The sequence below is a fragment of the Adiantum capillus-veneris genome, chromosome 11 (assembly GCF_014529385.1).
Source record: "Adiantum capillus-veneris isolate H3 chromosome 11, ASM1452938v2, whole genome shotgun sequence".
NCBI lineage: Eukaryota > Viridiplantae > Streptophyta > Polypodiopsida > Polypodiales > Pteridaceae > Adiantum > Adiantum capillus-veneris.
Window position 1 is genome coordinate 64,307,049 of NC_140941.1, and position 27,642 is coordinate 64,334,690.

Below are 27,642 nucleotides of genomic sequence, written 5' to 3' on the forward strand. Positions count from 1 at the left end.
TGTAAGAACGTATTGACCGCATCCTTGTTGCGATCACGCTCTTCCCCCTGAAACTCGGGAATGGTGATATTCTTAAGTAATGCATTGCTACCTTTTGCATCTTCTGCAACACTTGTCTCTTGGACTCCTTGAGTCGTGCAAGCTTGGTTCCCTTGAACCGTGCCACTTGTGGCTCCTTGAGTCGTCTGTGAGTTCATAAATTTCACAAGTAACTCCATAAGATTGGTAACAATTGCATTGAGTGCAGAGAGGTTGCTTTCAAGTACGCTTTGGCGATGTTCCAAAGTCTTGAAAGAAGCCATATCTACAAGCCCATGATCTCCTAGATCATCATCATCATGCATATCAGTGTTGGCAGCATCCGTGGTGCCCTAATTTTGATCTACGCGCTCAAAATCAAAAGTGTGTCTAGGTGGGATATCCTCACTGGCCATGGTAAACACACACTAATGTAAAGAGAGAAAAAACGTCAACTTGTACCTTGTGAAATTGAAGTCTTTGTGTTTTGTATGCTCCGCGATTTGCGTTGCATGCGAACTTCGCCTTGCGAGAATTGTAGCGCTTCACGTGTCGTTCGTCGTAAGAACACCTTTGTTGTCTTTTCACAAAAGCTCGTTGTTTTTCTGAAGGCTTTTGCTCACGTTGAAGCTACCTCTTTGAGGAAAAAAAAAATTTTGGAGGAAAACTTGCCTTCCTCTAAGAAGTGAAAAGGAAGGGTGAAACTACTTCCTTAAAGTTTGAAGCTTTCCCTTTTCTTTTAGCTTTTCTTTCAACACAAGTATGCTATCTTTCCTTGTTATATGCAACAAGGGTCAATAGCTTGATGGTAAAGTGGTGGCCTCTTACCCTCATGAGGAGGGTTCAACCCTCCTTCATGCAAGGGTTAAGCGAGCCTTCTTTCGCGTGTAACCAACGGCCAACAGGAGCCTCGGTGCCGTCGAGTTGCCGATTGAGTTTGCCTTGGTCATGCGTTGTTGAGGCCGTAGGTGGGGCGTCGGTTGTTTCTCTCTGTCCGCGCGCGCTTCGCATAGAAAATTGTGTCTGTCTTCTTTTTGCTGCACAACAAAGACGTCGCTATTTGTGGAACGTGGGAGAGAAGCAACGCGTCGCACGCACATGCAACCCACTTTTCGCCTCTCCCAAAAATAGCTCTGATACCAGTGAAAGGACGGTGGTAATGCATGTGCTAGTCTCCACGCAACCGTGCTATCTTATAGCCTACCACTAACATACACACTGTCCAGCCGTGTCGATGGCCTAGCTCTCCCTACAAGCATCAAAACATGTTGAGAACTATTAAGGCCTAACCTCTAGCCATCTAAACCTCACAAACATGAAGTTTAGAGTGGTATAGTTGCCAAAAAATTAAGGTCTTTCTCTTAAAAGGGGAAAAGGAGGACATTTGTCCCAATGCTACTATTTGAGAAATTAAGGTCTTTCTCTTAAGAGGGGAAAAGGAGGACATTTGTCCAAATGCTACAATTACTTAATTAAGGTCTTTCTCTTAAAGGGGGAAAGGAGGACATTTGTCCAAATGCTACAATTTAAGAAATCAAGGTCTTTCTCTTAAAGGGGGAAAGGAGGGCCCTTGTCCAAATGCTACAATAAACATGTGATAAAATCACGAGGCCTGTCTTTAAAAAGATGCAACAAAAGTGAAAAAGTTTGACTAGAGTGATCAAGAACTCTAAATAGAAAAATTACTACCATAACCACCATCATAAGAGGCAACCTAATCTATAAGCATTGCTGTGGGCAAATGCATGTATATGAATTAATATATGTGTATTGCAGTCTGGCCAGTAGACGCATGAGCTACCAAAAAAGAGAGAAATGAGAGGTTTCCATGTAGCAGGTACATATCACATTTGACATTCATAAGAATTGGGGCATGCACATGCCTGCATCTACGTGTGTGTGTGTGTGTGTGTGTGTGTGTGTGTGTGTGTGAGAGAGAGAGAGAGAGAGAGAGAGAGAGAGATTATTCTTAGAGATAGAAAGAAAGAGGATGAGCGAGTAGCACAATTCACTCATGAAACACACACACACACATACACACACACACACCCCTCATTCTTAAAGAGAAAGAGGATGAGCGAGTAGCACATTTCGAACTCATGGAAGAGAGAGAGAGAGAGAGAGAGAGAGAGAGAGAGAGAGAGAGAGAGAGAGCTCATTCTTAGACAGCTTGATCGGCCATGGCCTTATGGACTCATTCTGCATCCTTCAAGCAACTAAAAACTTCAAGGAGACATTTGGGGGACATTTGTAAGGGTTGATATGGGAAATTGCACCCATGTCAAAACCATTGGAGGCAACATCGCTCTTGTAAGAGATATTGTTTTTCTATACCCCGCAGCCCCATTCGTCTCGCTAAAGAACCCATCAATACTGTCGATGTTCTCCACCTTCTTGCATCACACATCCACAACCCCTATTTCGCCATTTGCACTTGCAACCCTAATGCCACAACAATCCTCTACCATCCATCGATACTGCATGCGACCAGCCTGCCGAGGCCCGAGAATCTTTGCTTGCTATCCAACTGCCCGTGCTCTGTGTGATTCCATTTTTCGCCCTCATCATGATCCATCATCATCACCACCTTCATCAACAGATCGAGAGAACGAGAGAGAGAGAGAGAGAGAGAGAGAGAGAGAGAGAGAGAGAGAGAGAGAGAGAGAAGAGCACTTTGTGTGCCTCAAGATTGAGGATGTTGAGTTATCAGAGAAAAGAGAGAGAGAGGGAGAGAATCATGGCTTCTACATACTGTGTATTGTATTTTGCTCTATCGGCATCACCAAAAATTCTTCTTTTCTTTTTCTTTTCGAAATGTGTAACACCTACTCTATACATCTTTAAAAACCCTCATCATCTCAAAAGATGGTCTTTTTAATAATCAATTTTCACACTAAATTCAAGCCACACACGCACTCCCCCATTGTGTGTTGTGCACACAAGTTATCTCCTTCTCCAAACTTGAAAAGTAGAGAGCCTACACCAGCACCTCTTGGCTATGGAATGCAAATCTAACCAAGATTCATGCTTCAAAGCAATGCTTACCATCTTCTTTATCTTTATTTCTATGCTATGCTATGCTCTAGGAGTAATGATATGAGAGGAAACTACTTCTTTCTTGTATGCTACTTCTTCTTCCTCTTCCCTTCCCTCACTCCCTGCCAGCTCTCTGAGATATTGGGATTGAGGCCGGGGACAAGTTAATGTTTTTGCAAGGTAGTTACGGGCATAACTTTGGTGCATGAAGTTTACCATCTGCATTGCATCAACAAGGTCTCAAGGAACACAAAGCATGTATTGTATCAAGTCTCTCTTCATGGGAGAATCTATAATACAAAAGCCTTTTGGAGGGGGGACAGACTCCAAGTAAATCCGGTCCTCAAATGTTGTCAATTTCTCTAACTTTCTCTCTCTTTTACAAGTATTGTTCATGTCAAGCTAATTAGGTATAACGTTCATTTTGCTACCTTTAATCAAGTTCTCTCCTTATGCTATTTAAGAATTCTCTTGGAAATGCTCTCTTCACACATGCACTAAGGGGGCTTGCTAAGCCTGCAACAACAGAGAGAGAACTCAAGAGAGACCTCCCTCTCTCCCTCTCTCTCTCTCTCTCTCTCTCTCTCTCTCTCTCTCACACACACACACACACACACACACAGCGAGCTAGAGGGAAGGTGAAGTAGGCAGAGGGAGTCAACACGCCCCCCTCCCTCGGCCAAGCAGAGGGTGCTCACGTGAGCCCGACCCTATCTGTGATGGCTGCCGCCCAGGAGTCTTATGAACAGAGCAAGGAATCGTCAGGAATATTTGGTGTACCCGAGGGCTAAGAGAGGGAGGGAGGGAGGGAGGAGGGGGGAGGGGCATGCAGTCAGAGGCTGAGGTGGGCGAGGGCGACGAGCTGACCTGCAGGACAAAGCCCATGCCGACATGGAGTTTTTTGAGAGGGGGGATATTCGGGGGGAGATCATGAAAGTTATGAATATTTTTAACATTTGTGCTAGTATGTAGATCTAGTGATTTTCATTGTGTTTCTAAATCCATGAGAGCAACGTTGCAAAGAAAAAACACAATCCAATGTTAGGCATTTTCAACAATCCTCGCCTACATACCTTACAATTGTAAGAATATCTTTTTCCACCTTCCTCTCTTATTTTAAAGCTTGAGTTCATCTGAAATTCCATGTGAATTTAGTGATTTCGTTCTATCCTCACAAGTATTGCAGTATCTACACATTCTACTCTCCCCCACCTCCTAATGTTTATGTGCATATCTAGTTATAAAGTATTTGGAAGGATAGAATGTCTAAAGGTTATACTTTCAGCCTGCTAATCCTTGTATGGAGGGCAGTAGTAGTGGTGGCTGGTCCCACACTGTTGTCATTACATTCACAACTAGGTGTTCATTAATTACAACTCTTTTCACTAGAGAAGAGTATTTATGAGCCATTTAACCCAAGCAGAGGGTCAACATTAGTCTTTTAACTAAACTAGGGGACTTGACTTGCTTCAATATGATATCAGAGTATTGCTATTAGATTCACTAAGTAGAATCACAATAATATAATAACGTTTTTACTTGGTGAGCCAAAGGTGCTCTTTCCAGTTTCTGAACGCACAAGGCACCACGTGGCATTAAAAAAAAAGCTCCCGTCAAAATCTCTTTAAAAAAAAACACTGTGCGAGCTGCCATGAAAAGCTCTACGGCCAGCTGAATCGAATAAAGCTCTAGTCGCCCCTGCTTTTTTCAATTCCGCTGAGAAGTAAAGTGTTGGTTTGCCATAAGGAGTTTGGAGCTTGTTGGTTCGCCATAGGCAGTTCGGAGCTTGCCGTTCCTGCTTTGCTGAATAGTGCTGACAAGGAGTTCGCAAGTCCGCAGGAGCCACGTCTACAGCATCCAGGTCCTCAGCAGCAGTGCTTCAGGTTTGCAAGGTCTCCATGAGAGAGAGAGAGAGAGAGAGAGAGAGAGAGAGAGAGAGAGAGAGAGAGAGAGAGAGAGAGAGAGAGAGAGAGAGAGAGAGAGAGATTTTATGCGAGCTACAGGTTTGCAAGTTCGCCATGAGATAGAGAGAGAGAGAGAGAGAGAGAGAGAGAGAGAGAGAGAGAGAGAGAGAGAGAGAGAGAGAGAGAGAGAGAGAGATTTTATGCCAACTAAACCGTAAGCATTGCGAAGCAAAAAAGTGAGAAACAATAAACGTTTGATGAAAGCCTTCTGTGAAAGCTATGTCGATAACAACGACACAAGGAGATCCGCAACACAAGGAGTCGATTCATGCAAAGAGGAGAGCAAGCTAATACTGTTTTCACTTGCGTTTTACTGTCGAATAAGAAGCGAGCAGTGCGTGAGCCGCTGCAGACCTTGACGAGTGTGCGGTTTTGCAGTGAAGGACAACCTCACGTAATACGTAGCAATGGCGATGGATCAACAAAGCGCCTTTTCAGTACCCTCCTCGACTTTCTTCTCTTCAGGATGATCATACCCGATTCTGAGTTCTTGAGAAAGTCCGAGTGCACGTTGGATAAGCCATGGGATGAGCTCGTGGCATTCTGTGCCACCTAATCATCGATCCATATCTGATATCTTTTGTTTCAATAGCACTAGACAAGCCCTGTGCCATGAGAGAGAGAGAGAGAGAGAGAGAGAGAGAGAGAGAGAGAGAGAGAGAGAGAGAGAGTCATGCCCGTGTCTGTTACTATTGACTCAATTCTAGATTATGCCAAATGACCATTGATTGAAATCTGATATCTTCTGTTCCAATAGCACTAGAACAGACCTTTTCCAGTCAGAGAGGATACATAGGATTTTGCCAGTTAATCATCGATTCAAATCTGACATCTTCTATTTCTGTAGAACTAGATCAAACTGATGCCATGTGCGAGAGAGAGAGAGATTCATGCCCGTGTCTATTACTGTTGACTCGATTGCCAAATGACCATTGCATGAAATCTGACATGTTACATTTCCTTGCATGCCCTGTATTATGCTAATGCGTATTTTGTGTCCTGCAGAGAGAATACTCACAACATTGGACATTTGGATTGCAGCACAACCGGTACTCTAGCTGGACTACACTGCAAGGTTCGTTATTTCCATCCAACTCCCCATGACTATGCGTTTGCTTGGCGCAACACATAAACGCTACGGGGCAGGGCACGGCTTCCGTTTCTTACAATTTTTGGAGAGACCACAGTCCCAACTCTCCACCATACTTTTGTATGGCACTTCTGCATGCTGTGCACTGTTTACTTAATATCTTCAATTTATGGCACTTCACTACAAGATGAAATGTTTAACTATTCACATTCTTTTTTTGTAGCTCGAGCCAAATATCGGCGTGTAGCTTGGACAATCCGAAAACATTTGTACGACATTTCAGGTCAGTGAAGCACTTCATTTTAAATTGCAGTCATTGATGCTGTATCGATTTGCTTGTTTTAGAATTTTGTAGCTTGGTTCCTTCAGTTTCCTTTACTTGCATACTGCTTTCATAAGTATACAATCGATGTCAACCAACATCTATATATATTAATTTTACATACAACTCTTTGACTAGTAAACACATGTAGTATATTGCAATCATAAATCCAAGTTTTTGCATCTTCACTTTTCACCTAAACAATTGATGCCATACTATATTTGTCCTCATTTCTCCCCTCATGAAATAGACAGTCTTGCTGCACTCACTTCAGTATTATTGTTGAGCGCTTTGGAACACGCAGAAGTCAAATACTCATGGACGACGTGTACTTCTTGTAAAACAACTAATTCCCATCAAAGATATATTGCCATTCATGCACCTGACTACATAGAGCGTATTCTCTCTGCTCGACAAATACACACACAACTGCTTAGCATTATAGATGTATCAATCAGTGTGACAAAAACTACACATGCAATAGCACGAGGATCACTAGAGCGGAGGTCATTGCTAGATAACCCACTAATATCTTGGTCGAGTGCTGCTAGTCTACACTCTACAAGTCATGAGCTATCCTCCTCAAGCATTTCAGATGTCCTGGCTTTCAATATCAAGAACAATCCCATATTGCTGAGATATAAGTGCATGGCCGAACGACCACACAAAAGAATAGGGTTGTGCATATTGTCTGAAGAGGTTCTAGGAGAAATAATCCGTCTTCATTCAGAGGTACAACCCTTCGACTTGATGGAGCAAGCCCAGAATGAAAACAGCTTTTCGATTTTGGAAACATTGGCTGAGCCATCCAGACGGCACGCATATACTACATACGACACGCATGAGTTTGGTTCCATACAGCTCCGTAACGAAGATATGCTTCTCAATCGTGTTGCTTCCTTCATGTACAATGGATTGCCAACCTGGATATCAGATTTCAAAGACATCACAATAGAGTCAGCTCTTTTTCCATTCTTCTTTCCTTATGGACATGGCCAGTACAATGGGCAGATTCGATTCAGTGAACTACATTCGAATGAGAATTCACACCCTATTCTCTTTGTATACATTGTACAAGCCATACCTCCTGCTAATGTACCAACTGAAACATGCAATTTTGATCGCGAACAGTACAACAACCACCATTCTGCAGAGAGATATCGACAAGTACAAAAGAGCACACAAGAATGCAAATGACGAGGAAGCCATAAGGAACATATTCCGCTTCAATCTCCCAGCGACAATTGCTGGCAGTCCATCTTGGCATAGACGTTCATTAAAGGATTTGATCACCATGGTTGATGCATGGGGTTTGCCAAACATATTCATTACTTTCACAGCTGATGAAGTCACCGCCACAAAATGGAATGAGATCCGTACAATCGAGATGATAGCTCGGGCATTCAACGTTGAGTTCTCTTGGAAAGATTGTCCAGTTGAATGTGCATTGCTCTTCCACAATCGATTAAAATAGTTCATGAATCGCTATATCTTACAAGGAAACCAGATCCTGGGCCGAATTCATCACCACCTTGTACGGTACGAGATCCAAAACAGAGGATCCCTTTATGCCCATGTCATCCTATGGGTGGATGGGAACGACATCGAGCAAACAGCAACAAAGATTTCTGCTCATATTCCTATTTCACTTGCTGATGAAATACATGCAAGCACACTTCGTGAGCTCGTCCTTAAGAAACAAATGCATGTATGTCGCGATGCATGTCACGTCCACAGCCACAACGGCAAATGCAAGTACGGATTTCCATACGACATTCAGCCAAATCCTTGTCCATCTCTAGATTCCCATTCCTTGAAGTGGATGTACTATCGGCCAACTCACGATGATCGGAATGTGGTTCCGTACCATTCAACTGTTCTTCTACTTTGGGGCGCTCATATGAATATCCAACGTGTCACAAATTCATCTTTGTCGTATTATCTACTCAAGTACACAATGAAGACTGAAGATATTGGACCATTGAACATATCTGCAGAAGCAGCCACAAAATTGGGTTTGGAAGGCCTCGACAAGATTAAACTGCAATTGATAGCTGCTGCTCTTTTGACTAAGCCAATTTCTGCCACAGAAGCTGCGTTGAACTGCTTACAGATTCCAATCATAACAAAAAGCGATGTTGTATTCTACATAGATTCATCGCCTCCAGAACTCAGACAACATATCATGTGCAAATCACACAATGTTGTGATGCATCCAGTTGACTTGTATTGTGCTAGACCAACCACCCTTGAAACCTTGACATTCTTTGAGTACCACAAAAACCACATTGTCGAAAAACGTCGGCAAACTGCACAATCTACACCTTTGCTGGACAACTATGGCAATGCCATTAAACATCAGAAAAGATTGGTCAGGTTCACCGAATACCATCCAGGACACCACACAGAAGCCTTCTTCTACAACATCTTGCTACGTCATGTATGCTTCCGAAGAGAGACAAAGCTTCTATCAGCTGATAATACCATGGGCTCTTACTTCGTAGAGTGTCAGACAAGGGATTTGATCTAAAGCAATGAGGACTTGGAGATGTACATTACAGAGTACACATAAAGAAACATGCTAGTCAATGAACAAATCGATCAGCTTGTCCATATGATACTTCAAAAAATTGCAGTGCGAAGAGCAAATGAAACAATTACATCTTCAACAGATAATGACCCAGGCATGGACCACCATCGACTGAAGTCACTAGCCATATTGAAGGAGTTCGCTGCTGTTAATGACTCAGAACTCACAACGGAACAGTCCAATGTATACAACAAATTGTTGAATGCCAAGAATGGCTTGCATGTCATCACAGGGACACCGTGGAGCGAAAAAACACATCTTATCAGATATTTGACATATGAGTATGTCAGATGGAACATGAGCGTCATACTTGCTGCATCGACCGGAGCTGCAGCAACAAGACTAAGCAGCATTGCATCTACAGTCCATTATCAATTCAAGATACCAACAAGAAATCAACAGTACCCTCTCTCTATTCATGAAACCGACGAACGATATTTGGATATAAAAGAGGCAGATATTATAATCATAGACGAGCTGTCTATGTTAACACGGACCACTTTTGACCTTATCATAAGACAGATTGTCAATGTAAGAAGCGGCACATTGACAGATCCCTTCAACAACACATGTATTCTCTTGCTCGGTGACCTTGCACACTTGCCCCCATTTTGTAACCACGCACGGGACCTTTGTGAAGCATGCCATATCACAAGCTCGGTGCACTGGCTGCATGCAACTTTCTACAAGATGTCATTCTCCATACGGCATGCAAAGGACCCTGAACTCCTCCAATTCTTGACCATTATTCGTGAAAGAAGACCAACCACATATGAGATCAACTGTACCTTGGGAGCATGCATTATAGATGAATCACATGTTCATGACTACATCAACGACTCCACTACAATAATTTGCACTCATAGATCAGACGTCCAACACTACAACAACCTTGCCTTGAATAAGTTGTACAATCAAATTGACATTACAAAAGTTGACCTGAAGACGAACGCAGGTAACATAAATGTACTTCAGTAATGGCTCCTAGACCCCAAGTTCAACGAGCTGGACTCGATCGCAATTGGGGCTCGTTGCATGATCACTGAAAACATCGACTTAACAATCGGTGCAGCAAATGGTGCAACATGTACTGTTGACGCCATAACGCATAACAACGAAGGTCAACTTATATGTATCGTCGTTCTCATTCATTGCACCGATAAAAAGATGGCACTTCGTCGGACAAAGCATAAACGAACTGCAGTCAATGGCGCATGGTTTCACAAATCCACATTCCCCTTGACACTTGCATACGCCATGACTGGACACAAGGCACATGGTGCAACAATTTCTACCAAAGTTCTTCTTATCTTCAGAGATGCATTTGCACCGGGGCTTACATACGTCATGTTATCGCGAATCACAGATCGGCAAAATCTCCGAATTCTCAATCTACCGACTCCTGATATATTTCGCCCTGTTCCACTCCATGTTATACACGGATCTCATTAAAAATGTTTTGGTGGCTAGTGAATTATGTACTCTAATAGTTCATAAAATTTCCATATGCCTTTGTTTTCCAGCATCTGTGCAAAAAATAATCTATAAACATATAACTGATGTCTCAAGAGTTCTTCTATTTTGATCTTTCGAAACTGTCATTAACTTGCACTGCACTCTTTTTGTAGCGTTATCTTGCACTCTACTTTTGTCTCGATTCTTATGAACACTTTCTCATCGCTTCTGCACAATTCTACTATTCGTTTCTCCAGTATGAACTCTAACCATGTCACCATTGCAGGCAACATAAACAACGAAGAGGATAAAATGAACAATTCAAAGGTATACTACTCTATAAACCATATCACATTATGATCCTGCAATGCACACAAAATACTGATCGCATTTGTATAACCTTGCAGAGACTTGTTACCCTTTTCAAGCAAAACATTGCCTCAAAGAAAAAACCCCAAATCGAACCACGTCAGTATCCAACAGAGAAACAAATGCATCTGCTTAACCTGGCAGGTTGCCGGCCGGACACTTACGTCAACGGTTTTGCAAACTATGCTGAACTACGATTGTTAATAGACAGATCCGTAAAGTAGCTCGAACAAAACAAGAGCATGGGTATTAAAAGAGCAACAGGTCAGCTCTACACGCATGCAATTTTTACTTTTTTTTTCCTTCTTCTCATTGCTTTAAACATTAAAAAAACATGCTTTTTTACAAGAAATACAAATTTGTTTGTCCCTTCTAATACTCCTTTTTCTTTCTAGGTCTAATGAAAGAGATCATTTGCAAACTATCTATAGAGATTGACGTGCCCGAGGATCTCATGACAGTCGAGGATGGTAATCGTCTCCTTCAATTGAAGACACCAATAAAGCCCTACATTCTTGAGATGTTGCACTATGGCTACGATGTCGTGCTCGAGGACCTCTTGGACACAACGAACGATGACGCAAGTGAGATCTTCGCAAGCTTCAAGAGACAGTGCAACGATGAGCCACCATCAATTACAGAACAAAAGCGACGTGGCAACACAACAAGGATGTTTACAAAGCACGCTTTGGAAGTGACTATCCATACGCTTTCATCAACATCAACAACCCACCCACAGGTGATACCACCATGAAAAAAAATAAAAAATCAAGAAATATCCCACTCGATTATATAGTTTAATACTGTCAAGCTTCATCATGCAATCTTACATTAATCCCGTTCCTTTCTTTCTTGCTTTTGCTGTGCAGAACAGGACAACAAGCCTCAAGTTTTGCTTCTCGATCACGACAATCAACCGAGCAAAAAACAACGGACATTGAATACACAGTCTACTCCATCACATGCCGCCAAAACGGACGAAAGTACATAGGTGTCACAAACAATTTTGAAAGACGAAAGGCAGAGCACATTCGACAACCACCTTCAAAAATGCGATCCGACGTTGATTGCTACCAACCATTCGAGGAAAACTTCATTTTTGACATACTTTCCATCTCCAAGAATTTACATGTAGCACGTGCATTAGAAAAAACATTCATCAATACACATAGTAGTACAAGTTCACTTGGATATAATATTCTACGAGCTCATCCCCCTCACTGTAAGAAATACATGTTCTTGAAACAAAAAAGAAAGATCTAAATTATCCTTGTCACTGTCGTGCACGTTTCAATGAAATCTGATTTTTTCTGTCCGCTAACACAACATCCTTTCTCTCTCTTTTTCGTCAATTATTCCGCACAAAAAAACATTCACAATATTTCTATCAAGTACTATTATTCATTCATTGATAAAAAACTCATATCAATCTCTATTGTTCCATATTTAAATCAATTTTGGGTCCTCCCATTTAAACTAAAAAAAAAACCAAGCGCCATATTCTCGTCACAAAGAAAAAAACATACCATTTCTCAAATCTACATATGCTTTTCACATAGTGCGAGCATTGGCAAACTAGTCATGCTCCTTCTTCTTTCAGATGTTAAATGTCAATTTCCATATGTGCTACTGTATTCTATAGATGTTACATAGCAAAGACCCACTAAGCAAAACTAGTTCACTAGGTAGTGCTTGTTGATCTGGCGTGGTTTCAGCAAGCCAAAAATTAGTTAGAAATGTCATCTTTTTTTTTTTTTGGTTTTTTTTTTTTGGGGTGGAGTGACTCCACCAACAAGTGGAGGTTGAATATGTATTAAACTATAAAAATACATAAAAACCTTGTATTAGAAATGTCAATTTAGGAGGGTCGATACCGCGTCGGGAATTGCCTCAAAAGGAGGAACGATGGCTGCTACATCTGCAGTCGTTACTCCCTCCAGCGTAGATCTCAGTGAGCGCATCAAATTCTTCGCTCATCTCCTTGTCGGCATAGCCATTCCTTCACTTCCTAATGTATGCAAAGTGCTATCAGCGCCTTCGTTGCAAGTCTCTGTTCTTACACGAAGTTGGACTGTGCATTTTCTTCCACGTTTGAGCTCTCGATTGCCCGCGAAGAGATACTTTTGATATCTGCCGAGCTTCTTTCGCTTCGACCGTGTTTAGTACACATCAATGTCAGCGTTTTCTACCTTCCTGTTGCTCTTCCTCCTTGTCATCCCAAGTATGAATTTTCTCGTATGCTTGCTTTCTTATCTGATCATTTCTCTCTTCATCTGTACCTTTTGCATGAGACTCCAATTGTGCTTTTTGGACTCTCGTTTGCTTGCAGGTTATGGTGCGTTAGCCCTTGATAGACAAAGAGAGAAGTGCAGTATAGCAGTTAAAAGTTGGGCACTACAAGCTGTGAATGAGTTATCAGAGCTTGCGGAGGATCACCACAAACAACTCAAAGAGCTGCTTTACTTTCTGCATGTGCCGCGAACAGGGGGCCGGACTTACCATCAATGGTTGCTTCTCTCTTTATAATCTCTTTGTGTTCGAATTTTGATGAGCTTCTGTGCTTACCGAACTCCGGCATCATTTGCAGTTTGTTGCGTCATCTTTATCCCAAGCAGCAGCATTGCGACCGCTCCTATGACAAGCTCCGGTTCAATTCAAGGTAAGTGTTTGAGGCGATGTCCTTCTCCATTTTTTCAAGGCATTCAACCATCCTGTACGGCTAGTTCTGGTCCAGGGCTGGCTACACATTTCTTATACTTTGCATTAGGTAGATAGTTGTATATTTGCATCAGTGCTTTGTTTTAGTTAAATAGTTAATGTAGAGGTCTAGGTCTATGGTTTGTCTATAAAGCCCGTTTAAGCGCAAGTTGTCTTGCCGTGTGTAAGGAGATTGTATTCATTCCACGTGTGAGCTGCACAACCAATTTTCACATGATTCAGAGGACTTGATCAACAATGGCAACCCAATTCCTGTTTATTTATCCTTCTTAAGCCCAAAGTAGAGCATGATGAAGGCATTCCATGTTCTTGATTTAGCTTTACGCTGTTGGTGAAAGATCTCTTCTTTTGATGCAAGTACAGGTAAATTGTGTCTAGTTTAGAGAGGGGCTTACAACAATTATGTATACAAGTCTCCTCTCTCATGGTGTCATTTCTACTACCTGCACAATTGGCCTGGCCATTTGAGCTTGTAAAGGGTTAGGGATGATGACTTTTAGGGTTAGGGTGCCTTAAGTTAGCTGGGAATGTCCTTGATAATGGTTGCTGGACATTCTCCTGGCACACCTAAAAACACTTTGTGATGTTAATAGTGCAGTCCCAAATGTTGACAGCGAGAGCATTTAGTCTCTACAATGCAGAGGCTGTGGAAGGGATGAGGATATGAGAGCACTTGTGGAGGAGAGAGTAACGCAAGGCAGAGAAGGGCAAGAGAGAGAGAGAGAGTGGGTACCAGATTTGCGGGCGATTGTGCAAACAAGAGAGTTTAGGTGCTCCAACTGATGATCATGGTTACTTGAGAGGAAGATTCGGATATTTCTTGCATGTAACAGGAGGGGACCGCGTACCAACAAAAGAAGATCTTTAAGCACTTCAATAACAACTGAACTGAAAGAGATGCACGACACATGAGACATGGAGTGGCGGAGCTCCACCCCAAGAGAGCATTGGCCCCAAACCTTGGCGCCTCTTTCGGTATTTCTTTATATTGCTTCAACTTAGTACAGGCTCTCTTTGCTTTGCACCTCCACGCGGGAGCATGCCAGAGAATGAGCCCTTGGCACACATTTAAAGGCCCTTAACCCTTTAAAAGCAGTTTACATGTAAAGCATGGAGTCCAAAAGCATTTGGTCTAAAAACTGGCGCCCAAAAAGCTGCGAGTGTAACAGACTTGGACACTCCAAGTCAAGAATCTACCGCGACAGCACCAAATAACCACTTCAAAACAGTTCACAGTTCACAATTGATTCAACACTGGCCAGACGGAGTTCCGTTGTCACGTGACACATCCAACCCTATGTGTCCGTGGACAAGCTACAACATGATAAGGGTTCAGTCAATCCAGTCAGTTTAGATTAGAAGTGATCTGGCACTTTTGTGAGTCTATTCGTAGACCATGCATGCCTAGTCACTTGGTATAGATGCATATCCTCTGGTTGCACACAGCATGATCATAAGCATTCCCATCAGAATCCATCAGAAACCTTCAGGGGAATTTTCCAGCGCATTTAGCCTATTTTCCCTAATTTTGACATTTTTCACTTATTATTTTTAAGTGACTTTTGTTGGAAAGTAGGTAGGGCAATTTTGCTAAGTTTGTATATAAGCAAACTAGAGCTAGCACTATTTGGCAGAAGAGGCAACAAGAGCCAAGCTCAGCAGGCAACTTCTCAAGCAAGACCTTGGTGGATTTCCCCCTCCAAGCAAGAACTTCATCCTCTAGCGTTTTCTTCAACAGCCTAAGCCTAGCGTTTTTTAAGGAGTATCAGCCTGGCGTTTTGCATCAGCAACATCGCTACAGTATCCCCTTGCTGTAGCGTTTTGCATCAGCATCATCGCCACACATACCATCAGCCAGCGTTTTTGAAAAGCTACATCAACCTAGCGTTTTTGATAGTTTCTAGCAGCGTTTTCAGCCACAGCAGTGCAGCGTTTTTCAGCTGTGAAGAACTTGCAAAAGTCAGCCCTAAAGAGTAGCAGATACAGCCCGGAAAGACCATCAATTTTCAGACTAAAGAAACCTCATGAGGTTTTCAGCCCGAAACCTGCAGATTTTCAGCGTCAAAGACCCACAGAAACAGCCTCAAAATCAGCGTTTTGGGACTAGTCGCAGATTTCAGCCCATAGCGTTTTTGGACAGCAGATACCAGATTGCAGATTTCAGCCTTTATGTCGGTGTCGTCATCCCCGTCGTCGTCGTCGACATAGCCTAGACTTGCATCATTCACATGCATTCAGTTTGTACGAGATTGTGCAATCATAAGTAGACCACTCTCACCGAAGAGAGTGGGGCCTTCGGAGGAGGGTTTTACAACGTCCTTGGTGTCGTATTTTCTCTTCTCTCTCTATCTCTCAGTCTCAGTCTCATACACTTGCACGCACAGTGTCCATTCACTTTGTTTGTGATCATAGCACTCTCTCATTAAGAACGGAAGGCTCTCCCTTCCATAAGAACAAAAGGAACCTTGAGCACAGTTGGGAGCACTCATCTTGAGCAAAGCGCAAACATTCATTCCGCTGCACCTAACATTGGTATCAGAGCTTTGGCAGTGTTCTGTATCACTCAAGGAAAGGACCACAAGAATCACAAGAATTTTTTTGCTTGTTGCGGTCGCACGAACCAAAGTTCGCTTGGGCGTGTCGATTCCTAATTGTGTTTTTGAAGAGTGACAGGAATCCCAAGAAAGAAGGGCTTGTCCAACCTCCCCTTGTGTCTCTTTTCACTCATTGAGAGCGGACCGTGCACTTAGCGGCCGGCCAATCGATGTGAGGTGGGAAAAAGCAACCTTGGTGTGAGCGCAAGGCCGCCTAGGGGTGCGCCCGCGGAAAGGAGTAGAACTCGGGTGAAGAGAAGATCCTTCTCAAACACGGTTTGTAAGCAAAAGACAACCTCAAGAACCTCAAGACCCTCAAGAACCCAAGAACCCAAGACCCTCACGAACCCAAGTCCCTCGTGGACTTAAGAACCAAAGATCATAGTGCATGGTCGTCACCCGAAGTGGAATGGATACTTCGCATACAGGTGATGACAAATGAGAGAGGCGACGAAGAATTTTCCCCACCAAGAGATTTTTCCGACCCTCCCCCTTCGCCATCGACGCCACAAAGTGATGGAGACAATGGTCAAGCAGATGATGGACATGATGGCCAAACAAAAAGAGACTCGCATGAACATGATGGCCCGACAACAAGAACCCAATCGCGAAGCGACTCGCCTTGCGCTGGCACAACAAGAAGCGAATCGAATTGCGTTGGCACAACAAGAAGCAAATCGCATTGCTTTAGAATGCGAGTGCGATGAACGAAAAGAAAGAAAAGCACAAAGAAAGGAGGAACGGGAAGCTCAAAGCGCGGCCTTGGAGGCCGAGCGTGCAACTCAAAGAGTGGCCTTGGAGGTTGAGCGTGAAGCTCAACGAGTGGCCTTGGAGGTCAAGCGTGAGGCTCAAAGAGAACTACACACTCAAGAATTGATTCGACAAGTACTTACCTCGAAGTCCGAACCAGCCAAAGATCGTGGGAGTTCCTCAAGTGGCGCAAGCCATGATGCGGATTTCAATCATCGAGTCACAGAGAAGTTAACTTTTAGTAAGTATGATGGTAAGATGGATGTTACGGTTATTCATTCTTGGTTGCATCAATTTAATGCTTATTTTGTGACAACTAAGAAGACAGGAAATAACAAAGTTTTGACGGAAGCCATGTACCTTGCCCGTGATGCCATTAATTAGTATCACGTAGGCACAGTTAGCCGGGCACCTAAAGGAAGCCGATGAATTCACGTCCCTTTCCTTCAATTTGGCTGATTTCCAAGACAAGCTCAAGGCGCCGTTTATGTCACCTCAGTACCTCACACGATTGAAGGACGATTGGTGCGCTCTCAAGCAAAATGGTATGCCGGTTATGTCTTTTTCTAATCGTGTTTTGCAGCTAGGTACCCAATTACGCAAGTCGGATGATGAGCGCAAAGAGGCATTCCTTTATGGATTGGACGAGTATATTAAGTACGATGTCGAGGTGCTCGATTTAATCGATCTCAACAAGGCTGTAGCGATCACTCTCGCACAAGAGATGAAACACAACAAGGGAAAGCCTAAGGAGAACAAGACTTCCACAAGTACCTCGCAGACTTCTCAGAACCCTCAGAACGGTAAGAACGGTAAGAATGGTAACTCTTCTAACCAATCTTCCAACAGTCTCTCAGAAAAGAATTCTTCCAATGACTTTAAGGGTAAAGATAACACAATTGCTAAACCTAAGCTTACGCCAGATGAAAAGATAGCACAAGGAATTGTAGGAGGATACATCACATCGGAAGAGCAAAGCACATATTCTAAGGAAGGTCGTTGTTTTCATTGTCACATTAAGGGTCACATAAAAAGAACATGTCCTAAGCTTGAATCGAATGAATCTAAAGAATCCACAGAACCCACTTACTCTGCTAATGCAATTAATGATAACACGAGTGTGCCCCAAGTTTCTCTTGACCCTCCCATTGATGATTCTCTCATTAAATGTTATGGTCAGGTGTCTGGGCAGCGTTTTGTCATATTGTTTGACCCAGGTAGTATGCATGATGTGATCAGTCCCTCTCTTGTTGAGAGATCCCGCCTAGAAGTTAGTCAGAAATCTCCTCTCGAGGTCTCTGGCTTTGTTCCCGGTATGGACTCTCTCATCACGCAGGAGTGTTTTGGTGTTTTGTTTACAATTCAACAACAAGCACTAGAAGATTTTGTGTTTCTTCTCTCTCGGGATGTGATATGATTTTGGGCATTGTATGGTTTTGTGATCTTAACCCTCTCATTGATTGGGAGGCTAACACTTTCACTCTCTATGCCAAAAGTGATTCTGCCATTGTCATTCGTGGAGAGGACATTGTTCATTCTCCCTCTCTCATTGCTAATATGCAGGACAAGATTGAAAGGATTCTGGAGAAGGAGACTCTCTCAGTCTCTTTTTCTCCAAAGCATAATACACAGGATTTGCATGATTATGAGAAGCATGATGATTTGGATGACAATGATTTGCATCATCAAGATGTGATTTCTCACAAGCATGATGAGTTGCATGAAGAAGATGTGATTGTTCACAAGGATGATGTGTTAGCGGATGCTTTTTCTAGCGAAGCTAACCTCATTGCAGATTCGATCAGTCACGAAGAACCGATCTTGGCTCTCGAGCCTAGGTCCAAAGAACCCTCACAGGAAGTATTATGTGTTCGCATGATTGATACGCACGCATTGTACGAGTGTTTCATTCGTGATCATTTCTTGTATTTTAGTCAGCGTTTTTATGTGATCCCTTTTCTTAGGCATGACATATTGTACGTTGAGCACGTTTCACTCATGAATGAGCACGAATGTATGCGGATTGTTCATGAAAAGCTGAAAATTATGCATGTAAAGACGTCACATTCCATGTCTCTTCCTTGGCATGACATATTAGTAGACAGAGCACATGAAAGTATGAGCACCAAGCATGGGCATTTCCGTTGTGAATTGCCATGGTTGATTGCTCTAGATCATAAGAGAAAGATTCGATCTCATTGTTTGCGTGTATGTGGTGAATTCTGTCTATTGGTTCATCTACATTGCATGCATAGTCTTTCAGGAAGACATGATTTTTTCCACTCACTTTACATGGGATCAGTATGTTCATGGTTTTGTGTTGGAAATGGTTTCAGGAATTTTCAGCCATGGAGATTCTTGACGAAGAAAGAAGCATGACTCTCGACGAAGTTGAAGCATTGAAGAAGCCACATAAGACTTTGTGTCGCTTTCGGCGCGGCCCAAAGAAGAAGGCATTGCAGACCTTTATGAAGTTCAAGTACCGCACGACCCACATATGAGAGTGGGCCGGCGAAGAGTCCCTTCGAGGATTCCGGATGCTATTGGCGATCTCCCTCGACGCCATACAGTTTGGTACCAGTACCTCAGTTTGAAAAGGAGGGATGTCACGTACACATCCAACTCTATGTGTCTGTGGACAAGCTACAGCATGATCACGGTTCAGTCAGTCCAGTCAGTCTAGATTAGAAGTGATCTGGCACTTTTGTGAGTCTATTCGTAGACCGTGCATGCCCAATCACTTAGTATAGATGTATATCCTCTGGTTGCACACAGCATGATCATAAGCATTCCCATCAGAATCCATCAGAAACCTTCAGGGGAATTTTCCAGTGCATTTAGCCTATTTTCCCTAATTTTGACATTTTTCACTTATTATTTTTAAGTGACTTTTGTTGGAAAGTAGGTAGGGCAATTTTGCTAAGTTTGTATATAAGCAAACTAGAGCTAGCACTATTTGGCAGAAGAGGCAACAAGAGCCAAGCTCAGCAGGCAACTTCTCAAGCAAGACCTTGGTGGATTTCCCCCTCCAAGCAAGAACTTCATCCTCTAGCGTTTTCTTCAACAGCCTAAGCCTAGCGTTTTTTAAGGAGTATCAGCCTGGCGTTTTGCATCAGCAACATCGCTACAGTATCCCCTTGCTGTAGCGTTTTGCATCAGCATCATCGCCACACATACCATCAGCCAGCGTTTTTGAAAAGCTACATCAACCTAGCGTTTTTGATAGTTTCTAGCAGCGTTTTCAGCCACAGCAGTGCAGCGTTTTTCAGCTGTGAAGAACTTGCAAAAGTCAGCCCTAAAGAGTAGCAGATACAGCCCAGAAAGACCATCAATTTTCAGACTAAAGAAACCTCATGAGGTTTTCAGCCCGAAACCTGCAGATTTTCAGCGTCAAAGACCCACAGAAACAGCCTCAAAATCAGCGTTTTGGGACTAGTCGCAGATTTCAGCCCATAGCGTTTTTGGACAGCAGATACCAGATTGCAGATTTCAGCCTTTATGTCGGTGTCGTCATCCCCGTCGTCGTCGTCGACATAGCCTAGACTTGCATCATTCACATGCATTCAGTTTGTACGAGATTGTGCAATCATAAGTAGACCACTCTCACCGAAGAGAGTGGGGCCTTCGGAGGAGGGTTTTACAACGTCCTTGGTGTCGTATTTTCTCTTCTCTCTCTATCTCTCAGTCTCAGTCTCATACACTTGCACGCACAGTGTCCATTCACTTTGTTTGTGATCATAGCACTCTCTCATTAAGAACGGAAGGCTCTCCCTTCCGTAAGAACAAAAGGAACCTTGAGCACAGTTGGGAGCACTCATCTTGAGCAAAGCGCAAACATTCATTCCGTTGCACCTAACATCCGTGGCTAGAGATATTGGCCCCAAAGACTGGCGTCCCTTTTGGTATTTCTTTTTGTATTAATCTGAGAACAAAGTACAAGAGTGCGGGCGGGCGCTCACACTCAAACTCTGCATCCAGATGCTACGAGTTGTGAGAGGCCTGCTCACATATTTAAAGAGTACAAGGGATGCCAAAAGCAGAGCCCCAAAAGCTTCTTTTTAAATGTTGAAAACTTAAAAGCTTCTATAAATAAAGCAGAAGGAATCTCTCTCTAAAGCTCTTATGCTTTAATAAAGCAGCCTTCAAAAAGCAAGAGTCTGTCTCTCTCTTTCTTATGCTGTTTTGCGTAGCAAAAAGCAAGGCCAAAATCTGACGCAGGCTGCCGCAAAAAGCACTGTAAATCACGGACGTCTGTATTGCTGCCACGTGGCCAGTCCTCCGCAGTTTACGGGACAGTCAGACACGTCATCATTTTCTGATGCTCTCCGACGTTCCCACAGGGTAGAGAGTATCTCTGGGGGTCTGTAGGGTTGATGTGTGTTGCAATGGGCAGCCACGTCATCAGTTTGTGACCTACCCCCCTCTTGAAAGCATTGTAATTGCCCTCGATTACACGTGCAAAACAGACAGAAGCCATAAGCTGTCTTAGCAGACACTGACTGTTAGTACCAACGCACTAGGAACGCACATCTAGCACATGTACCAATCGACAGTCACATCACATGACAAATCACATTCAACATTCATTCGGATCTTAGACCATGATTTATCGGCAATGTAGCTAGCAATCGCATCTAGATTCAATCGGGACCTCATAGATGTCCTATTGACTAACCCCTATTGCAACCATGTCTAGTCAAGATCAATTAGACCAAAATGCTGTAGTTATTTCGTCTGTCAGTTCCTGCACATAAAAAAACAAGTGAAGAACAAATCAGTTTTATATTCCGGAATTCCATTTCATAAAGTAATACAACAGAATATTGTCAGTTCTTAGTATCCCTGAAGCTCAAAGAGACATAAGTGACTTTAGTATACAAAAATCAAGGCATGTGTTGACAAAGGAGCGGAGTAACTCCCCTCTTGTGCATCCCACTGCACCAGATCTTTGGCCAAGCTGAATTCTCGGTTCCATTTGGAGTAGACTATGCTAAACCAAAAGCTTCGAGATAAAGTTTCACAATCTAAGGAGTATCTGCTAGGTCCTCCTCCTCCATCCGCTTCGCATCCAATGCAGGATAGTTCTTGAACTTAACCAAGAACCACCTTCGGACTTTACCTTTATTCTTTGTGTCCTTATGTGCCAAAATCTGTTCAGGAACAAGGATCTCCTCGTTTTCTTTCACTTCGGGTTGCTCATCGGGCTCCCCATCATTAGACACATCACCTTTAAAAGGTTTCAAGAGACTCACATGGAATGCATTGTGAATCCTCCAACTGTTAGGCAATTTCAGTCGGAAGGAGACATCATTGATCTTTTCAGAGATCTGGAAAGGTCCGTAGTATCGCATACTAAGCTTTGGAAAAAGCCTCTCCTTTCCCTTCTTTTTTCTCAGGCGTGCCTTCTCAAAACGTAAGAGCACCCAATCATCCTCCTTCAATTTCAAATCGCGACGATGGCGATCCGTTGCCTTTTTCTGTCGTTCTTGAGATTTTTGCAAAGCCTCATGGACCTTGGCAAAAGCTGTGTCTAAGTCGCGCGTATACTCATCCGCTTCAAGAATCTTATCTTTTGTGCTTAGGAAGGGTGGATCCTTCGCAACACCTTCAACAATCTCAAATGGTGCCTTCCCTGTCGAAGAGTGTATCGTGTTATTGTAGGCAAATTCCACCAAAGGTAGATACTTTTCCCATTGAGTCTTCTGATCCAAGATATAAGACTTCAACAAATCTAAAACCACTGAATTGGCAATCTCAGATTGCCCGTCAGTCTGCGGGGGGAACGATGATAAGAACTGCAACCGCATGTCAATGTTCTCCCAAATTGCCTTCCAAAACAAACTCGTAAATTTGGGGTCCCTGTCGGAGACAATCGTCTCAGGCATGGCATGTAATCTGAAGATCTGGGCCACAAACAGTCTCGCTAAGTGATCCAGCTTGACTGTTTTCTTCACTGGATGAAATGAACCTGCTTGCTAAATCTGTCAATAACAGTCCAGTTACCATCGTGACCATTCTGTGTTCTCGGGAGATCAAAAATGAAATCCATTGCAATACTTTCCCAGGGGCGGGTGGGTATGGGCAAAGGATGTAACAATCCATGTGCTTTATGCCTGTCAAACTTGACCTTCTGGCATACCAAGCAAGTGCGCACAAACTCTTCCACATCCTTCTTGAGGTTCGGCCAAAAGAAGCATCTCTCTACCCTTTCATGGTGGTAGCGATGCCGCGGTGACCTGTAAAAGGTGGACAGTGGCATTCAGTCTTAATCTTTTTCCTCAACGGCTGTGTAACGCACAACATGGTTTTTCTCATCAAGTAGCCATTCCGAATGGAATATCCCGCTACTGTCTCCCCATCCCGTATCCATGTGAAAACGTTTGCAAAATCTGTATCTGTGGCATACTGGTCGACCATTTCCTTGAAGCTCTTATGATGTATCGCGGAAATAGCTAGAACCAACGGCTTCTGAGACAAAGCATCTGCCACCACATTCTTCTGTGCCTTAACATGGACAATCTGGAAGTGAAACTGTGACAAGATGTTCGCCCACTGCATCTGCTTTTCCGATAGTTACTTCTGTGACAAGAAGTAGCACAAACTTTGATGGTCTGTAAAGACAGTAAAATCCGCTCCGAGTAGGTAGTGCCGCCACTGAGTAAGAGCATGGATAACCGCCAAAAGCTCTTTCTCATAAATCTGTGCTGTCATTTCCAGCCTTGAGAACAATCGGCTCTCATAAGCAATGACATGGCCTTCTTGCATTAAGACCGCACCCAAACTACGACCACAAGCATCACAATATACTTCAAAAGACTTTTGCAAGTCCGGCAGAGTCAAAACTGGTCTCGTAGTCAATTTCTATTTCAAAGTCTGAAAGGGAGTCCCTCTGTGGGTCCCCATGAGAAAGGGACTCCTTTTTGTGTCAAGGTATGCAAAGGGGAAGCAACCTCTGCAAACTTTCGAATGAACCGCCTATAGTCCGAACACAGTCCCAAGAAGCTTCTAACTTCATGGACATTCTTCAAATCGGGCCAATCACGGATAGTCTCTATCTTGGCCGGATCCATTTGCACTTCTGCTGCTGACACAATGTGTCCCAAAAAGTGTATCTCTGGTAGGAAAAATTCACTTTTCTTTGCATTAATCACTAACTTGTGATCTCGTAATGCCTGAAAGACCTGAAGCATATGATTTCTATGTTCTGCCTCATTCTTAGAGAAAACAACGATATCGTCAAAGAAAGTGCCAACAAATAGCATATACTCTCGAAAAATCCTGTCCATCATCCGGTTAAATGTCGCAGGAGCATTGGTTAAGCCAAAAGGCATCACCAAAAATTCAAATAATCCAAAAGTCGTCGGAAATGCTGTCTTGTAGACGTCTCCCGGCGCGATTCTGATATGATAATATCCACTCTTCAAATCAATCCTGCTAAAGCACGAGGATCCCTGTAATCTGTCGAGTATATCATCGATCTTAGGAATCGGAAATCTGTTCTTGATGGTGATTTTGTTGAGAGCTCTATAATCAATGAACATTCTTCAAGATATGTCTTTCTTCAAAACCAACAACACTGGAGAGCAATACGGTGAAGTACTAGGCTGGACAAGACCCTTTTCCAGGAGGTCTTTCACTTGGTTCATAATCTCTTCGTTCTCTGCTCGACTCACACGGTAAGGTGGCCGGTTCGGTGGTGTGCTTCCAGGTATCAGATCAATGGTATGATCTTCAGGAGGAGCAGGTGGTAACTCGCCTGGTAGGCCCTCTGAGAAGCAATCGGCGTGAGAGTAAAGAAAATCTTGGCGTTCTTTATCAAGTTTAGACATATTTGTCCTATCCTTATCACTCAATTCTTTCATAAAGATCGAGTAAACAAACAGGCTGGATTTCGTTAATTTAGAAATGGCCGAAGCCGATACAATAGGGACAGACTCGCCCTTCAGTTTAATGTCAAGTACAATGGTTTTGCCCTTCTGTGTAGTCAAAGTCGCTTTCCTCGGCCGATAGTCGACCATGGTGTTGTTCTTGTGGTACCAAGGAATTCCTAAGAGAACATCACAACCTTCCAAAGGCATTATGTAAAAGTCCTCATGCCCCAAATACCCCTGACAATGCTCTCTAGAACAGCCTCCGCAAGTGGTCCCATCCGATTGGGAGTGATCTCGAGCCGCGCCGCCAATTGCGGTGAAATGAAGTTGTCCTTGGCTCCTCCATCAAAGAAGATGAGGGCCTCTTGTTCTTTCACTTTGCCCCAAGGTCGGCAAAGTTCTGTACTCTCGTCCATTGTGTTGGGATCGGTACTCACACAATCTGGAACCAGTCTTGTTTTCATCTTGCCTTTTCTTCCACGTTCCTCAGCTGCTCTCGAACTCTCAGGCCTTTCGTTGTCCTTGTCATTCTGTCCTTTCTGTGCCTTTTTAGGGCACTTCGCGGAGATATGTCCAGGTTCCCCGCATCCGAAGCACTTCCCCTCCATGATGAAGCGAGCTCTCTCCTGAGGAGTAAGCTTGGGTTGTGCATCCTTCTTTTCTGGGTTGCTCTTTCTCTTTCTACTTTCATTTGCTAAATTCGGCTCGTTGTGTCATGACCTCATCGGTGGGGTAGGTCAAACTACCAGAGTGAATGGCAAAACCTCGTTTCGCACGACTCATCAACTCCTGAATAGAAGCTGACTTCTGTTCCAAGCAGTGATCTCGGATCTTTGTAGGTAGATCCAAGGTAAACCGCTCAATCTGTTCTCTGAACTAGATCTTGTTGAATGAAGAGGCGGGTAGAAAAGAGCTCCAGAATCTCTCGCAATAAGCGTCCGCTGTATCTTTCTTGGTCATCCGAAGATGGTTCCAAGCAGCTCGTATATCACGTTCATACTCTTGAGTCAGCCAAGAAGAAATAAAAAGCTCCTTAAATTTCAGCCATTTAACTGGTGCAGTCTTGTTTAAAAGAAGCATGGACCACCAAGTTCGAGCATTCCCCTTAAAGTAAGAGGAAGCTCTCCGAATCTTAGAGTGCTTTGAGTAGCGTCCTCCCGCGAAAGGGATGTCAAACTGCTGTACAAAAGACAAAGCCTTAGAAGCATCTCTTTATCCCGAAAATGTGTCAAATTTAATTGATTGTCCACCTTCCTTAAACTCTCGAACCTTCTTGCTTTTATCTTCCAAAAAGTCATATTGGTTGGCTTTATAAAAATTCTTCTTCTTTGCATAAAAGTTGCTGTCGTCAGAGTCTGAATTGTCTGTAGACGAGTCCTCTGTAGGACTGTCACTCACCGGGCGAGATTTAGACTTCTTTGCCTTTTTCTTGCCCTTTCCGAAGCGTTGTTTCTTGCTTCGCTTTTTGCCTTTGCGGTCTTCTTCGCCTTGAGTCAGATGAGCTAGAAGAATTGTCAGAAGAAGAAGAAGAAGAAGAAGAACTGGGTACTTCTTCAAATCGAACACACTTCTTCTGTTTCTTTGCCTTTTCAAATATCGACTCACGACCCAAAGAAACCGGGAAGTCAGTTTCTTCTGCTTTTTGCCGTGCTTTTTGGCTTTGTTTTGCGCGTCAAAAAGTTGAGCAATCTGTGCATCGACCACCTCTTCTAATTCCTTCTCTGAATATTTCTTGTGAGCAGAAGGTTTCTTGAGAGCGGGTTTTGGGGGTGGTGTTGTGGTTTTCTGCCACTGCGCATGCACTTCCTGAAAAGAAGTCTAGCTCATATATTTTGCAAATTTTGGGTCCTTTGCAAAATTGAGCATCATCTTTGTTGCATCGCTGATCAATTGACGACGCTCCATCTCTCGACTCTCCGCCTGAGTAGGCCGAGGCTGGCCATACTCCTTGCCGGAATCTTCGTTGTGATCCCTTGCCGCATCTCCGGATGCTGAGGGAGTCGACTGATCCTTGCGTGAAGCCATAGGTGCCGCGAGAAAATTTTTTTTGGATCGGATCTCTCGTAGAAGAGAAATCGGCCGTGCTCTGATACCACTGTAATAGACTTGGACACTCCAAGTGAAGAATCTACCAACAGCACCAAATAACCACTTCAAAATAGTTCACAATTCACAATTGATTCAACACTGGCCCGACGGAGTTCCGTGCCTAGAGATATTGGCCCCAAAGACCGGCGTCCCTTTCGGTATTTCTTTTTGTATTAATATGAGTTCAAAGTACAAGAGTGCGGGCAGGCACTCACACTCAAACTCTGCATCCAGATGCTCTGAGTTGTGAGAGGCCTGCTCACATATTTAAAGAGTACAAGGGATATGCCAAAAGCAGAGCCCCAAAAGCTTCTTTTTAAAAGCTGAAAACTTAAAAGCTTTCATAAATAAAGTAGGAGGAATCTCTCTCTCTCAAGCTCTTATGCTTTAATAAAGCAGCCTTCAAAAAGCAAGGGTCTCTCTCTCTTTCTCATGCTGTTTTGCGTAGCAAAAAGCAAGGCCAAAATCTGACGCAGACTGCCTCTCAAAAAGTGCCGTAAATCATGGACGTCCGTATTGTTGCCACATGGCCAGTCCTCCGCAGCTTACGGGACAGTCGGACACGTCAGCATTTTCTGATGCTCTCCGGGGTTCCCACAGGGTAGAGAGTATCTCCGGGGGTCTGTGGGGTTGATGTGTGTTGCAATGGGCAGCCCATTATCAATGAGTAATTCTTTAGTACTCCACCTATAAGGAAAGGGCACCACTTGCCAGTGGAAAAAAGAACAGACCGAACAACTTTTAGCTCTTCAAATAACACTAAACTGAAAGAGATGC

General features: G+C 43.4%; 1 protein-coding gene and 1 pseudogene across 1 annotated transcript in view; both read left to right on the forward strand.

Annotated features, from left to right (window-relative positions):
- The first annotated feature begins 10,682 nt into the window (after positions 1–10,682).
- Positions 10,683–11,835, forward strand: LOC147447349 (uncharacterized; annotated as a pseudogene).
- Positions 11,836–12,713: 878 nt separating this feature from the next.
- TPST (tyrosylprotein sulfotransferase) overlaps positions 12,714–27,642 on the forward strand; it is a 52,143-nt gene continuing 37,214 nt past the window's right edge. The window contains exons 1-3 of the mRNA XM_086523179.1: positions 12,714–13,065; positions 13,174–13,351; positions 13,432–13,503. Coding sequence (XP_086379305.1) covers positions 13,017–13,065; positions 13,174–13,351; positions 13,432–13,503 — 299 coding nt within the window. The 5' untranslated portion in view covers positions 12,714–13,016. The remainder of the gene's footprint in view (positions 13,066–13,173; positions 13,352–13,431; positions 13,504–27,642) is intronic.